At 42.6% G+C, this 16,362-nt stretch overlaps 1 protein-coding gene and 1 long non-coding RNA gene across 5 annotated transcripts in view; one reads left to right on the forward strand and one right to left on the reverse strand.

Annotated features, from left to right (window-relative positions):
• Positions 1 to 14,606, forward strand: part of NHS (NHS actin remodeling regulator) — a 342,272-nt gene extending 327,666 nt beyond the window's left edge. For all 4 annotated transcript variants that reach the window (XM_023248865.2, XM_023248864.2, XM_019823598.3 and 1 more), the window contains 5 exons: positions 528 to 720; positions 3,344 to 3,475; positions 4,522 to 7,503; positions 7,817 to 7,943; positions 10,500 to 14,606. In XM_023248865.2, the coding sequence (XP_023104633.2) occupies positions 528 to 720; positions 3,344 to 3,475; positions 4,522 to 7,503; positions 7,817 to 7,943; positions 10,500 to 11,106 (4,041 nt within the window). In that variant the 3' untranslated portion in view covers positions 11,107 to 14,606. The remainder of the gene's footprint in view (positions 1 to 527; positions 721 to 3,343; positions 3,476 to 4,521; positions 7,504 to 7,816; positions 7,944 to 10,499) is intronic.
• Positions 1 to 16,278, reverse strand: part of LOC109496447 — a 50,744-nt gene extending 34,466 nt beyond the window's left edge. Inside the window, exons 1-2 of the long non-coding RNA XR_006593064.1 lie at positions 15,887 to 16,278; positions 12,252 to 12,305 (exon numbers count right to left, since the gene is read on the reverse strand). This is a non-coding gene — a long non-coding RNA (uncharacterized LOC109496447). The remainder of the gene's footprint in view (positions 1 to 12,251; positions 12,306 to 15,886) is intronic.
• Between the last annotated feature and the right edge of the window lie 84 nt (positions 16,279 to 16,362).

Consider the following 16,362-nt stretch of genomic DNA (forward strand, 5'->3'; position numbering starts at 1 on the left):
GTGCAGTAAAATTAACTCCTTATGTTTTAATCCAGCCTCTCAGATTAAGATAGGCTTTGTCCTTCCAGGTGATGTGTTCTGGAATGTCTCCTGACTCCAGGTTTTCTGGGACGTTTTCTGAACCTTTTCGTAGGCATCTATATCATCTTCTCCCTTTGATCCCAGTCATTTTGAGCTCTCAAGACTTTCAGTAGCAATATACAGCAAGATAGATATCCAGAATCTACCTCTCACTAGATTAGAGACTCAGATTTTTCTTCAGTTTGAAGTTTGGGGATTTATGCTACCTGTCTCTCCTCTTAATTCCATTTGACCTGAAAAGCATGTTCATGTAGCCCATTTTTTCTTCTGTGTCTCTTGACTATTGAAATCATAACTTTCGATTAGCTGTGCTTACTATTTCTAGGAATTCTTCCTTTGATCTAAAAGCTTATTTCTGACCTCACTGTTCTTAACTGGGAAATTCCTTAATATGTGTGCTTACGTATAAACCATGATGGCGAAGTCTGAATGTACTTCATTTGCAGTCCCATCCCCCAGAAGATGAAGACACAGATGTCACGTTAGGGCAGAGGCCGAAAAACCCGGTACACAATATCCCCTCGACACTGGACAAGCAGACCAACTGGAGCAAAGCACTGCCTCTCCCAACACCAGAAGAGAAAATGAAACAAGATGCCCAAGTGATCTCTTCTTGCATTATTCCCATCAATGTCACTGGTAACGTTCTGTTCTTTTCTTAAGAAGGGGCAGTCGGGTCAGAATATTCTGTGTTTTAAATATGTTCAAAACCTGTGCTTCTGGGTGTACCAGTTAAGAACACCGCTTTGTAAACAAGCAATACCTTTTTCATCAGAATACAACCCAGAAGATGTTCAATATGCTTTTGTCAGGTTTTGAACATCAATTTGCATATGTTCTGCTGGGCCGCTTGTTATGTAAATGATGGACAGTTTCTTTTTGAAAAAAGTCACCAAACAGCTCTTTGGTCATAGCTGACTGAAATAATGGAGAAAGCGGCAGTGATTAATCATATGATAATGATGCATGGCCCAGCAAGAGAGAAAACAGCAAACCCCAGGTCCCTCAAAAGGCAAGTAATGATCCTGTAGACCAACTATAAAATCTGTTTTCAGGCTTCCTTGGATGAAGGTAGGCTTGTTTAAAAGATCGTTTAGACTTCTGCATCGATTTTGGTGATTTCTGACCTAAAAATATATGTATTCAGAGATGAAGGCTGAATTCTATTCTAATCCAGCAAGCCTGTCTTCCATTCCTCTCTGCTTTCCTCCTCTTGTGTATTGAGAGTGTATTAGTCTAAGTCAAACGTAAACCTGTACGGACTTTTCTTGAAAAGTTTGCCTGCAGCAATTGTAAATTCCAGGTAATCTCAGCTTTAAGTAAAATAATGTTATGACATATTCTAACTTTCAAAGATAGACATAAAACGATCTATTCACTGGGCTTTCTTTAAACATCTGTAATAGTTATATTTTAACTTATTTGCATATTGAAATTTTCCAAATGGCCATATAATTACTGACTTTTTTCCTGGTACCATGTGACTAAAAATTGCATGTCGCTTGAGATGCATTTTGGACATGGCTATTATTAACCCCACTGAGATTTCTCTCCCATAAAGTGGAGAGCAAAGGATGAACAGGTATCTGGGATAGACCTTATTTCCTTCCTGAAAAACAAGAATTCTGGTTGATCAGCTGGTTATGAGGTGGGAGTAATTTTCCCCATGATCTACTCAACTTGTAGGATAAATTATTCTAAGGATGTGTACTTTATCTGATGTCCACAATCTAAATGGGTTGGATTAGGTAGATGTCAAAATGTATCGTTTTGGCATCCTCTTAAACTAACTTTCCATTCTGGGAACATTCGATTTGAGCACCACCTGCTTTCTTCATAACACTGTAAGTAAATCTTGTTTTCAAATTTAGTTCTTTGATTATGGGTCTTGTGATTCAGGAAAAAGGAAGATCTTTCCTTCTGCTTTATTTCAGGAACTCTCAGACTAAAGCCTAGATTATATGCTGATTTCAAGAGCTTTAATGAGAAAGCTGCTAATTACGTCCATATAACATAAAGTGTGTCTGTATGCCAGACGTCCTGTAATTAGTATGAGTAGAATGAAGGATCTTAATTTTTGGTTGGAGCTAAGAAAGGAAAATTCCGTTAGTACAGATTCTCCAATAATATTGTAATTATTCATCATGTGATATCTCAGACTTTTTTCAAAGTGAGTTATAGAAACTGTTGTCACTGTGATGCTAAGCAGAACTCAGAGTGCTTCATTATATAGCTGAGCCGAAGTTTAACATGCGGTCCTGCTCTATGCTTAACAGTCAGGATAAATGATGAGGTAACCAGATTCCAAAGCACTTTTGGCATCATGACTTTCTGAGGCAAAGCTCACGCTGACAAATCCATGGCGCATGCCTATGCCAGACAGGAGTTTGAGTTCCTCACCACCTCCTTCACCATTCTAGATTTGATAAGACTGCCTGTAGCATAGCAATGATGTGATTATGGAAAGAGAAACAAATAGGCATCAAGGTCTGGCCCCTGTATTTATAAAAGCAAACAGAGACTCACTGTAAAGACTGGGACTCCCAGCTTCATTTCCACCTGATGTTCGAGAAGGCAGACCCACTCAAGGACAGAACTGGGGACTGCCTTGTACTTTCCTCTTATATTGATAAGACCCTGGTACCAAACCAAAAAGTGTCCAACTGGGTCAGTAGAAGAAAGTAGAAAGAGTTACATGAGAATTTAAAAACAAATCTTTAGGCTACTTTCTCGTCACAGAAAGAGTGTGCGTGTGTGTGTGTGCGTGTGTGTGTGTGTAGGGTTGCAGTGTAGTGGGTAGAGAGGGAAAAGATACCTCACAAAGATGCTTTTAGTGAAGAGATGGGTCAGGAAATGTTAGCTGAACTAATTTGGGTTAGCATCTTAGCTCTGGATCTACTCTGCAAAGACAGCATCAGAGAGCCCAGTAAATAGTAACTAAAGGTTGTGAGTCCTTAAGGAGCTGTTTCTGTGTGAGAGTGATTCTTTGATGTTATTTTTCTCTCCTCTTTCTTTTGATTTTCCTTCTTTGCTTGTTGCTCTTGGCAGTGCAAGCTGTTGTGCAGAGCCGCATTTAGAAGTAAAGCTTAATGTACCGCAGAGTAATTTAAATAAGAGCTGAATAAGGGCTCCCTTATATTTATTCACGGGCTTAATCCAAACTCTTCCTTTACTTCCAATCAATAAATATCACTGTGTTCCAAGCAAATGAAAATTTGTTTGCCATTTCTAAAGGCTAATGAGACCTATTTGTGGGTTGCAGGAGTTGGTTTTGACAGAGAGGCTAGTATACGCTGCTCTCTTGTTCATTCACAATCCGTACTACAGCGGAGACGAAAACTGAGGAGGAGGAAAACCATCTCGGGTATCCCCAGAAGAGTCCAACAAGAAATAGGTGTGGTATAAAACTGTTAATGGTTAACATTCTGTTGGGTGCGATTATAAGGAGGGGAAATGGAAGCCGGCCTTTTAATCAGCTTCCTTAAAAATAGTGCAGTAACTTGTAGAGGCTTTGAAATGGTGTGTACTTGTTTTGTGTTCAGCAAGCTGGTGGTATTACTTTTTGAATCTCTGTCCTTGACCATGAAGATTTTAACCTTATGGATTTAGGTATATATGTTCAGGTCTTACGGCTGAAATGTAATATTTTGGTAATTTTTTAAACGTTTTATTAAGATGGAAATAATAAAAACTAACAAGATTCTGTGAAAAATTATTTTTAAAAAATTATACCTTTATTTGAAGAGAGATATACTTTTATGGCATTAACTATTTTAAAAAGGTAAATTTCAAGCATATTCAATTAAATATTGAATATTGATAACATGTTACGCTTTATGACTTTTTTTTCTATTTTTTTTTCTGTTCCATGTATTTAGGAATCTCTTCCTACATTTTATTATTGTTGTTGTTATTATTATTATTAGGGTAGCATCTCTATTATTACATATAATGAGTTATAAGAGTTTTACTTTGTTGAGTATATATTACAAAATAAAAAAGAATAGTGGCCAAGAAGACTAAATGCACTTTAGTTTAACTTTAGTTTAAAAAAAAATAGTCATCACTTACTGGGGCAAATAATCTGACAGTGAAGAGAGAGAATTCACAAAAGATCTAAGAACATGTTCTCTTAGTATACACTAAGAAAATGTGTGTGTGTATGTGTGTAGAGAGGGAGAGGGAGAGGGAGAGGGAGAGGGAGAGGGAGAGGGAGAGGGACAGGGACAGGGACAGGGACAGGGACAGGGACAGGGACACAGAGAGGCAAATGGGCAGATTCCCCAAAGCCTTTTAACTTTCTCCTAATTTTACGTGCTGCTTGTTTTTTCTCAAAGAGAAAGATCCAGTATGCCGCACCCAGATTTGTGGGCATCTCTCAGAATGTGTGTTAGCCTGCTGAGGTATACAATATCTCACTGTGCTGTCCATGTGCCCTAGATTCTGATGAATCCCCTGTGGCCAGGGAGAGGAATGTGATCGTGCACACACATCCAGACCCTTCCAGCACTGTCAACAGGAGGTCTGGAACCAGGGACTCGGAGTGCCAAACCGAAGATATTCTGATTGCTGCTCCATCCAGAAGGAGAATCAGAGCTCAAAGGGGTCAGAGCATCGCAGCTTCCCTTTCTCATTCTGCCGGCAACATCTCCGCGTTGGCAGACAAAGGCGACGCCATGTTTACTACAGCAGTGAGCAGCCGCACAAGATCTCGGAGCCTTCCCCGGGAGGGCAACAGAGGTGGGGATGCTGAGCCCAAAGTTGGTGCTAAACCCTCGGCATATGAAGAGGGGGAGCCTTTCGTGAGTGACCGAGAAAGAAACACTAATGATTGCAGTGACGCCCCCAGCAGCCCGAGTGCACAGGAACGCCAGCCTGCTCTGGGCCTGGCTTGCTCTCAACATCTTCACAGCCCCCAGCACAAGTTAAATGAGAGAGGGAGGTCGCGTCTATCCCGAATGGCTGCCGATTCTGGCAGCTGTGACATCTCCTCCAACTCGGACACCTTTGGGAGCCCCATCCACTGCATCTCCACGGCTGGCGTCCTCCTCAGCAGCCACATGGACCAGAAGGACGAGCACCAGTCATCCAGCGGCAACTGGAGTGGGAGCAGCTCCACATGCCCCTCACAGACCTCAGAGACGATTCCTCCTGCAGCTTCTCCTCCCCTCACTGGCTCTTCACACTGTGACTCGGAGTTGTCCCTAAACACGGCCCCTCATGCTAATGAGGATGCCACTGTCTTCGTGACCGAGCAGTACAACGACCACCTGGATAAAGTGAGAGGCCACCGGGCAAACTCCTTTACCTCCACGGTGGCCGACCTGCTGGATGACCCCAACAACAGCAACACAAGTGACAGTGAGTGGAACTACCTGCATCACCATCACGATGCCTCCTGCCGCCAGGATTTTAGTCCTGAACGCCCCAAGGCAGACAGCCTAGGCTGCCCGAGCTTCACAAGCATGGCCACCTATGACAGCTTTCTGGAAAAGTCTCCATCAGACAAAGCAGACACTAGCTCTCACTTTTCAGTGGACACAGAAGGATACTACACTTCCATGCACTTTGACTGTGGCCTCAAAGGTAACAAGAGTTATGTCTGTCACTATGCAGCCCTGGGCCCAGAGAATGGCCAGGGCATGGGGGTTCCTCCTACTCTCCCGGACTGTGCCTGGCAGGACTACTTAGACCACAGGAGGCAGGGAAGACCAAGTATCTCTTTCAGGAAACCAAAGGCAAAGCCGACCCCACCTAAACGGAGCTCATCACTGAGGAAGTCCGATGGAAATGCAGACGTTTCTGAGAAGAAAGAACCAAAGATAAACACTGGCCAGCCCCTGCCTCACAGTTCCAGGGAAATGAAGCTGCCTCTTGATTTCTCCAACACGCCTTCTCGAATGGAAAATGCCAACCTTCCCACCAAGCAGGAATCTTCTTGGATGAATCAGAGTGAACATGGTATTAAGGAACCTCAGTTAGACACTTCAGATATTCCACCATTCAAAGATGAAGGTGCTGACTCAACTCACTATGCAGATCTCTGGCTTCTAAATGACTTGAAAACAAACGATCCTTACAGATCTTTATCTAATTCAAGCACTGCTACGGGTACCACAGTTATCGAATGCATCAAATCTCCAGAGAGCTCTGAGTCCCAAACATCCCAGTCAGAATCAAGAGCCACCACCCCATCCCTTCCTTCTGTTGACAATGAGTTTAAACTGGCTTCACCAGAAAAGCTGGCCGGCTTGGCATCCCCATCAAGTGGCTACTCGAGCCAGTCTGAAACACCAACCTCCTCTTTCCCTACAGCTTTCTTTTCTGGTCCACTGTCTCCTGGAGGTAGCAAAAGAAAACCGAAAGTCCCAGAAAGGAAATCCTCACTACAGCAACCCTCTTTAAAAGATGGAGCTCTGTCACTGAGTAAAGACCTTGAACTTCCAATTATACCTCCCACCCATCTTGACCTAAGTGCTCTTCATAGTGTCTTGAATAAACCATTCCACCACCGTCACCCACTGCATGTGTTTAGTCATAATAAGCAGAACCCAGTAGGAGAAACACTCAAGTCCAATCCTCCACCATCCCTTGCAATCACACCGACAGTCCTGAAATCTGTGAACCTTAGGTCCATCAGTAAGTCTGAAGAAGCTAAACAAAAAGAAGGCAACAATACAGATCTCCCCTACTTAGAGGACAATGCTCTCGCAATGGCTGCCCTGTCGCCAGGCAAGATGAAGCCACATTTGGCTAAGAAATCAGTATCACGTCAGTACTCCACTGAAGACACCATACTGTCCTTTTTAGACTCCTCTGCACTTGAGATGGGACCAGATAAACTACAGCTAGAGAAAAAACGTACTTTTGATGTAAAGAATCATTGTGACCCAGAAACAGTTACCTCAGCTGGTAGCAATCTTCTAGAGTCAAGTGTCACAAGAGACCCAATACCTATGGAGAGTGAGCCCATTCCAGAAAACACACCAAGTAAAACTTGTGACTTTCCCACAGAAGGATTTCAGAGGGTCTCTGTCGCCCGCCTAAGTGATGTGGATGGTAAAACACTCCAATATGGAGCTGGTGCAGATGAAGCCCCGGCACAGGCGCAGAAGGCATCCTCTGCAGGTGGAGAGGAAGCTGCTCGCCTGGAGTCTGCAGATGTGCTCACATCTCAGTCGGATGCACCAACCAGACCCACAGACATAAGCAATCCACTTAAGCATCAACTGGGGACGAGCCGCCACCATGACCAAGTGCCTGGGAATATCAGCTACGAAGCAGAGGTATCAACTGCAAATCCATGCCCTGAAAAACGTTCCGAGCAGGAAAATATTGCTTCAGGTATTTCAGCCAAAAGTGCCTCTGGTAACAGCGGAGCAGAGGAGACCCAAGGAAGTATGGAGGAGGTTTCACTGAAAGGTCAGTCGTTGATACCTTTGTCACAATGGAAAGGTGTCTCGTGGCACTTCCTTAAGTTTTTCCTTTCTTATGTTCCCTGTAACATAGCACCACCCTGGGGGTTGGTTTCCCTCCACTTTTTTTTTTTTTTTTTTTTACTTATTACAACAATTGAGATAAAAAGTTTTTGTTATTGAGGGACTGAGCTGTGACAGACATCTTTTTAAAAACAGCAGTAAGGTAACTGTTGTTCATTTATTCCACAAGTCACTGAAACACAGCAGCATGCCTGGTACCTTCCTCCTAAAGATGCGGTTTTTTTTCTTAATTTAAGAATCGTCACCGAGTGATGACTCTATGATTTCGCCACTCAGTGAAGACTCTCAGGCTGAAGCAGAGGGTGTGTTCGTGTCTCCAAACAAACCTCGTACAACTGAGGATTTATTTGCAGTCATTCACAGGTGAGGCAACAATACCAAAAGTTTTCCTTTTTTCACAGGTGAGGCAACAATACCAAAAGTTTTCCTTTTTATAGTGCATCTCATGAAATGCAAATATGGGAAAGCCTTGTGTACTTGTGATACATTCAGCAAAAAAGCAAAGAAAAATTGTTTTTCCAAGTCAAAGTGACAGATTGACATTTGTGCGGGACAATGCAAGCCTTTATATATAGCTTGACCTCAACTGAGAGAGAGACTTTCATAAGAACTGCTGAAGGGAGATGTTTTTTCCATAGGAAAGACATTCTAGAACAAGTTCTCATTTGAAAACAATTTATGGTTAAGTAACTTAGAGTGAAAGCTCAAACGCTACTGTCATCTTGGACTGAAAATAATTTCTTGAGCCAAAATAAAAAAAATATGCTCACAGCTGTAATCCTACACTAGCAGAGATCAATGCAAGTTGATTCACTAGACAGAACCCAAGTTGGAGACAAGAGAGTGTATATACTTGCCCATTTCATAGCTCAGAACTAATCACTGCTCCCTTTTTTCCCTATCTTCCTAAAACTTAAATGTCTTTAATAACACTGGCCTTCTCTAAAATTAGTGCTCCAAATCCCACGAACAGAGAATGTCCTCTGGGCTGTTTTTCTAAGACACTGTTGTGTCCATGTTGCCCATTCACATTCTCTCACCTGCCACCTGCGATCAAGAGCCATGTGTGCAAGAATATATACTCCTTACAACTTGTGGCCGATGAACAGAGCAGGAACTAGTGCTTGGAAAGTGATCCCACATCAGACTGAGCTATCCAATCCTGATGTGCCTACTCCTTTCATAACCACGACCGCTGTCTTCCACTAGGCCTCCATGACCTAGATGGGACTCCCAAAGGACAAAACTTGGGGACTGTCTCTTGTACCTTATGAAATTGTATTTTTTGAAGCAAGTTTTTTTGCAAGCAGCTTACCATCATTTCCCCTGGAATTCTAGTTTTTAAGGGAACTTGAGTTTTCCGTTGATGTGGTTTTCTCATAAAGAAGGAGCATCACTCTTCAACTTTTTTTAAAGGAGTCAGTCAGAAATGCCTTCTGTGTGGCTATTCCTTTAGCAGGCACACCTTTCCACTCAGAGAGTGAAGAATCATCAGTTTATGTTTTCTTTGCTCCATGTGTAGGTTAAGCTCCAATTATATTTCCCTTCCCCACTTTATCTTAGGACCAGTTAATACAATGCTATATAAGTTACAGAGCTGAGTTCTTACCCCACAGGACCAAATGTTAGTATCTGGAATAGTGGACAGAATGTAAGTAGTGGAGTCAAAAGCATCTGGAATGGAGTCTAAGCGCCGCTACTTCCTGACCAGTCTTGTCAGTTAAAACCTCTCTACCTATTCCTTACTGTTGGTGGAGATACCTATAGCTCGCATGTTCAGTTTTGACGCTAAGATAACATTTTAGCGTCTAGAATACGGTAGATGCTACAAACAAGTGTTAGTTTGAAACCCCTCCCCTGTTGGCAGTGCTGGACACTGGCATGTGCAACATAACAACCAGGAAGGTTTGGGCGAACCAAAATGAAGCTGGTCTCCAACTGTAAAGTTGACATTTTCTCTATCCTATGGATTTTTAGGCTGGCGAAAGAGCATGTTGCCACTATTTATCAGTGAACTGAATCGTGCTGAAGATTCGCTAAATTTACACTATTATCAAGAGAAATAATATGATGATGGATGCCTAGGTTTGGTAGACTTTCTGAGCTTGGTAATCTTAAGATTTGCATTTGTGTAGGGTTTAATTATTTATGTACAGCACAGTGAGAGGAATAACCTCGTTTTTGTGAGAGTTTGTAGAGCTCCAGAGGTGGTCTAGGTTTTCAGCTGTGCACAGAAAGTTGGCTTACTGACTTATACAGTGCTGATGTTACCAAGCAGCTATGGAAAATTGTATTTACAGCCCAAACCGGATTGATTTATTTTAAAAGTCACGTAAGAAATTTCTTTGTACAGAAAATGTAAAAAGGAGACAGAATGGTGTGATTCATCTCCTCCACCCCACTCACACCCATCACCCAAGCCTACCAACCATCAACCTCTAGCTCATCCTGTCCCATCCACACCTCCACCCGCTTTGCTCTCCTGGTATTTCCCTGGAAACCAACCCCAGACCTCTGATCATTTTATCTGTGGTGAAGAGACAGATTTAACAAGAGAAAGCCAGAGTCCTTCACTGCCTACCCTCTAACCGGAAGTCAGGCAGCAGTATTTTCTCACACTGGTGCAAAACATCCCAATAGGTCCTCCTCTACATCCCCTAGTCTCCACAGTAGTCATTATGTGAAATGGTCATTTCTAGAACCAGTTCACGTCCCCTGGCTATCGGAAAGTCTCCCTCAGGCTGTGAGTGCTATCGGGGCAAGGACCACATCTCCGTCCTCATGTCCACTCCCCTAACGCTTGCTACCCGGTCAGCTTGGGTGCACCGAGGCGCTCTTCAAGGAGGGGCACGAATATGCCTTAATGATTTTAGTTTCGTACAAAGCCACACGGACTGAGATTTTTCCTTTTCTCGAAAGGTCCAAGAGGAAAGTCCTTGGAAGAAAAGATTCTGGGGATATGTCTGCTCGAAGCAAATCGAGAGCTGCTCTTGGCAGCGGCAGCGCCGGAGCCGGTTCTGTCACTTCGCCCAACAGCAGCGTGACCACGACAAACAGCCAGAGGTCTCCCGGCCTCATCTACCGAAACGCCAAAAAGTCCAACACATCGAACGAAGAGTTTAAGCTGCTGCTGCTCAAGAAAGGAAGCCGCTCGGATTCCAGTTACCGCATGTCTGCTACTGAGATCCTGAAGAGCCCTATCCTGCCCAAACCCCCGGGAGAGCTCCCGGCGGAGTCCCCGCAGAGCGCCCATGAGGCCCATCAGGGGGCCCCTGGAGCCGAGGTGTTGTCCCCGCTGTCTCCATGCTCCCCAAGAGTGAACGCAGAAGGCTTCTCCTCCAAGAACTTTGCCACCTCAGCATCCGCAAGGGTCGGGCGCTCCCGAGCGCCCCCCGCGGCCAGCAGCAGCCGCTACAGCGTCCGCTGCAGGCTCTACAACGCGCCCATGCAGGCCATCTCCGAGGGGGAGACAGAAAATTCTGACGGGAGTCCCCACGACGACCGGTCCTCCCAGAGCTCCACCTAGGTGGCCCGGGCCAGGCTGGCTGGCAGAGGCCAGAGCCCTTGGTCCTAAGAGGACGCAGGACCGGTGCGGAGGACTGGGGGGCGGGAGGGCGGATGGGTGTCGGCACACCACGGGGCACCATCGGGCACCATTGCTGCTTCCCAACGAATTCCTAAACATTCGCTGGGGAAATGGAAGCTGGTTTGGTCTTTCTTGATTATTTTCCATGTTTTTAAGTAGCTGCACCGTCTTTCATATTTTTCTTTAGTACAGTTTGATTTACCCAATCTCATTCCTTTTATAATACAGAATTTGAAGATGTCTGCTTTTCATGAAACCTAGAAAAAGTTTTCCCAGAGCTGCCTATTCAAAAAACAAAGCCCTCACTGTCATAATTCTTAAGAAGATGAAATTACTCTGGAGGTTTGGTATTTTTTTACATTAAAATGAACTACAGCAAAATTTAGAAGAAAGAACTACACACATGTAAATACCATATTTTTGATAAAAATGTGTAAATAGATTTATCAATGACGAGTGGACATGTGGCCAATTATCTACTACACACCAACTGTTTAAAAAACACAAGAAATAAACTGTAATAATTGTATTCTGTGAATACCATTTTCATATCAAATACCATATTTAAATGTCCACCAATATGATTTCCTGAGTGATAAACCTCAGTTATGAATTTTAAACTGGCGAAATAAAGGAAATCTTGAGGTCATATACTGAAACGTGATTAATTTAAATTAATGAATTCAGACCTAACCATTTTTGTGACAAATTGCAGCACCAAACAAGCAAATAGTAACACATGGCTATGATTTACCATGTGGTAATTTGGACAGAATGGAAAGCATGCTTTTGATTTTTTTTTTTAATCAATGAGAAGAATCATTCTCAACACAAAGCCCCGAAGAACAGCATCTGACAGTGTCTTTTAGACTTTTAGTTTTTCAATGGATTGCTTTCAAGAGAATGAATAGGGAAAACAATACTTAATTTTAGGTTATGTTTTATATTAGGCTACTGGGGGCATAAACAGTCATAATCTCATGACTATAAACTCCTTAAACAGTGTAGCAATTAGCTCCAGGTTCTTTAACTAACAAAAATAAAACATAAGCATGCCACAGAGCTATTGACTTATCAGTAAGTACCTGCAATGAGTTTTCAGTGAAGCTTTCTCTCTGTGCTGATGAGATTCACGCTACCTAAAAAGTAACAGAAATGACACTGTGAACAATATAGTTGGGAAATAGGTATGTGTATATGCATTATTTATATTCGCTGTTAAACTGGGAATGGGGAACAGCTCTGGTTCACAACACTACATACAAATGAGTTTTTGTCTGATTTTACTGTATCTGCTTGATGGCGAAAGGGGAGGGGTGGTGGGTGGGAAAGGAAATGTCAGGGCGAGTGCTCTGATAAAATGAAGGCAGGGAAACAAGCTGAATTACTTGAAATTACTTGAATTTTCTTGTCTTAAAGCTGAAAAAAAAAGTAGTTACAAGTTGAAATCTGCAAATGGTTCTTACACCTCTGATTTTAACATGAAATGATACTAATGTTTGAAATGCTTTGTCAGAAATATAAGCAGCTATGTACTTAGAATATGTTTTGATTGGGACAAGGTAGAATGTAGAGAGAACTAAGAAGGGATATGGCCTATAAATGAATAGAATGTAATTAGAATGATAGAACAGACCAGAGTTATGAAGAAATTGATAAGCAGCTGGCTTTAAGTTTATGCAAGTGGTATCTGGGAAAGTAGGATGTGTGACAGGGGGTTTGTGGCTTTGGTTTAATTCATACAATATGAAAGAGAAAGCCTGGTCTAAGAAGATGCTGTCTTTCGATAGAAACACTTTCTAAGATGTTACAGATTGAAAATTAGAGAATCTGATTGCTGTTGGCTTTTTGTTTGTTTGTAAAGAAAAAAATGTCTGGCTTCTTCTACTATTTGTTTTCACTATCAAATAATATTTCTTAATTTCTTGTCATCCTTGTGTGTAAAATGGGTGCTGGGGGGTGGCGGGGTAGAGGAGGGAGAACGTATGTGTGTGTGGGTGTGGGTGTTTGTGCTGGGATAGATAAGCTACCTGGTAAAGGGTACATTTGAACATTTACAAAGTGTTATACTTTTTACTAAAAGAAAAATGTTTGGGGGTTTGAAAAAGTGGACCATCACTTGTCATTGGAACCCATTAATCAAGAAAACCAGCATGGTTTGACACCACATGGGAACATGAATAACTTTTTCTCATGCTTTGAAAAGTACACTTGGCAAAATTTTAAAAAATAATGTTTTTAGACAAATGCGATAAGAAACCGTCATTTCCAGTCACAGTAGGTGATCTTTTGTAATTTTCATAAAAGCAGTTCGTTTGCAGTATGGCTTTTGTGTAGTCAGGGGTTTTTTAAGCGTAAAGAAAGGTATGTGGGCTTTAAAAGTGATTCTAAATCTTGGATAGGAAACACATGAATTGGCTTTAATAAATGTCACCTTTTTATTATTGACATCAATTTAAGTAATGGTACCATATATTTTTTAAAATACATACTGACTTGAATTGTGAGGCAATAAGATTCCTTCTATATGTAATGATCACAGAACTAACCCTTATAATATAGTTTTACTTATTTTGTTTACTCTAAAAATCTATAGCAGAGTTTCTCTATTTTATATTTCATAGATTAAAAAAAAACCCAAATAATGATGGATTTTAAATTCACTGTGGAAAGAGTATTGAGCAACAAACTGAGTTTAAAAAAAATAGTAAGAAATTCCTTAGTAATCTGGAATATTCTACATGGCTTTATTACATAGCATATAAAACCAAGAATTAGAGGGCTGTCTTCAACATCACTGCCGTTTTGAAGCAGGGTACACACATTAGGTATCGTGAAAAACATCAATCCAAACTTTTCTTCTGTTGTTTGCACTGATGCTAATTTTTTGTTCTTTTATGTTTATGCAACATGTCTATGTTGTGTGGGGGAAATTTTTTTCCTTTTTTTTTTTTTTTTTGGCTAAGTAGAGGACATGGACTAGTTATTGCAAACAAAACACACGGTTTGCTCTTGCCAAAGGTCAGTGAGTGAGTCGATTTGCTGCAGTGACGGCCGACTTAGAGAACTAGATGACGACAAAGATTTAAAACTATAAAGAAGGTTACAGTGTAACTATTTTGGTACTAGAACCAGTTCATGCTGGCCAAAAAGACAATGGTTTATGGACTTGCATCCATTTTGTATTTTTGTAATATTTGTAAATATGAACTTTTTAAATTGTTGCAGAAATGGTTTCTTTTGTAAGATGTTTTCAACGTTTACATTCAACTCAAGCCTTTGTATATTTTAGAGCTGTGCAACACTTTAAGTCTTGTATTTATTTTTAGTAAAAATGGTGACAGTTTCATTGTGAACCCCTCTCAAAAAAATGTACCAGAAAAGTTTGATTACCTAGAAAGTGTGTATAGAAACTGCAAATAAACGTGACTGCAATTAAACAACCGGTTTCCCTTGGATTATATAATTGTATTCTTGGGGTTTCACAAACTCCAAGTGTTTTATTCAAACTGGACATAAAGGAAGGGAGCTGCTATAGCAAAAGCAGGAGCAAAATAGTAATAATAATAATAATAAATACTGTATAATGGGCTCTAATCATGTTTTGGTCTTTTAGATTTTTAAATTTTATTTTCTATTTAAGTTTATTTGAGAGTGAGCGAGCAGGGGAGGGGCAGAGAGAATCCCTAGCAGGCTCCACGCGGTCAGCACAGAGCCCAATGAGTGGGCTCGATCTCACGGTTGGTGAGATCATGACCTGAGTTGAGATCAAGAGTCCAATGCTTAACAAACTGAGCCACCCAGGTGCCCCTAGATTTTTTAAATCTCTACACTTGGGGCTGCTAGGCTCCAACTCACAAGCCCGAGATCAATAGTCTCACACTCTACTGGCTGAGCCAGCCAGACATCCCTCTAATCTCGTTTTGTATTTGAAAGAATACAATTCCAATATATACTATACTTGTAGCTCCTCTGTGAGCCAAGAAAAGATTTATGGCTTTACTTTAAAATACTCACCTGCTTTGCTTCTGACAGTTACTCAGACTGTGCCTTTTTGTTTGTTTGTTTGTTTGTTTGTTTTAAGGTTTATCTTGAGAGAGAGCAAGAGAGCGAGCAGGGGAGGGGAAGGGCAAGGAGAGAATCTGTGCTAACAGCACAGAGCCCGAACTAAGGAACCATGAGACTACTTCTGCTATGAGAGCAGAAATCAAGAGTCAGACCCTTAACCAACTGAGCCACCCAGGTGCCTCAGACTGTGCCTCCTTCTGAAGATGGGCAGCCTCAATCTACATATAATATGCCACTAAATAATGTCACGTATCCTTTATTACATAGCAAGTTTATGTGCCAGATAGTGTTCTAAGTGCTTTGCTTACTCAAACTCATATACTCCCCACACTGTGCCCATTTTACAGATGTGAAAGCGCAAGCACAGGGCCATTACTTAACTCGCCCCAAGCCTTGAAGCAACTAAGTGTTGGGGCTGGGATTCAACCCCAGTAAATCCGGCTCCAGGGTCTGTATCACCTATCCACGAGGTAACAACTTTCTAAAATAACTTTTCCCTTGTTTGTACCAAACCTCCAAAACTAAGACCCCGCCCCCTGTCCACCTTCGAATTTCAACAATGACTAGCACACCTAGGATAGAGTCAACGTCTGTGGCGGGGGTAGGAGGGACAGAATTACATTTAAAAAAACAAAATTTTCAAATAACCAACCAATGGCAGTAGGGAGGCCAGGCGCCTAGCGGCTTCACCCCGCCGAGCCCTCTCCACGAAGCTTCTCCAGCGCTGGAAGAAAGCGCGCAGGCGCGCCGGCGCCCCTGCGCAGCCGCAGGAACACCTCTCAGGGTTGGAGGCTCACGCCTGTGATTTAGGGCGGGGTCGCAATCCCAGCAGCTTTAGCGAGCAAATGAATTCGAACACTCAGATACAGGCGCTGGGAGGCGGGCACTGCCTGCTGGGAGGCGGGCGCAAGGGTAACCAAAGCCCCTCCCCTCGGCTGTCTCCCTAGCAACGTCCCGTTCCCCACCCATTGCGCAGGTGCCCGAGGAATTGGTTAACCACCGCACGCGTGGAGACTTGCGTGCCGGGTGCAGCTGCGTGCCGGGCGCAGCTGCGTGCCGGGCGCACCTGCGTGCCGGGCGCACCTGCGTGCCGGGTGCACCTGGCGCGCGCGTATTTCCGGAACTTCC

Source organism: Felis catus, chromosome X (assembly GCF_018350175.1).
Source record: "Felis catus isolate Fca126 chromosome X, F.catus_Fca126_mat1.0, whole genome shotgun sequence".
Lineage (NCBI taxonomy): Eukaryota > Metazoa > Chordata > Mammalia > Carnivora > Felidae > Felis > Felis catus.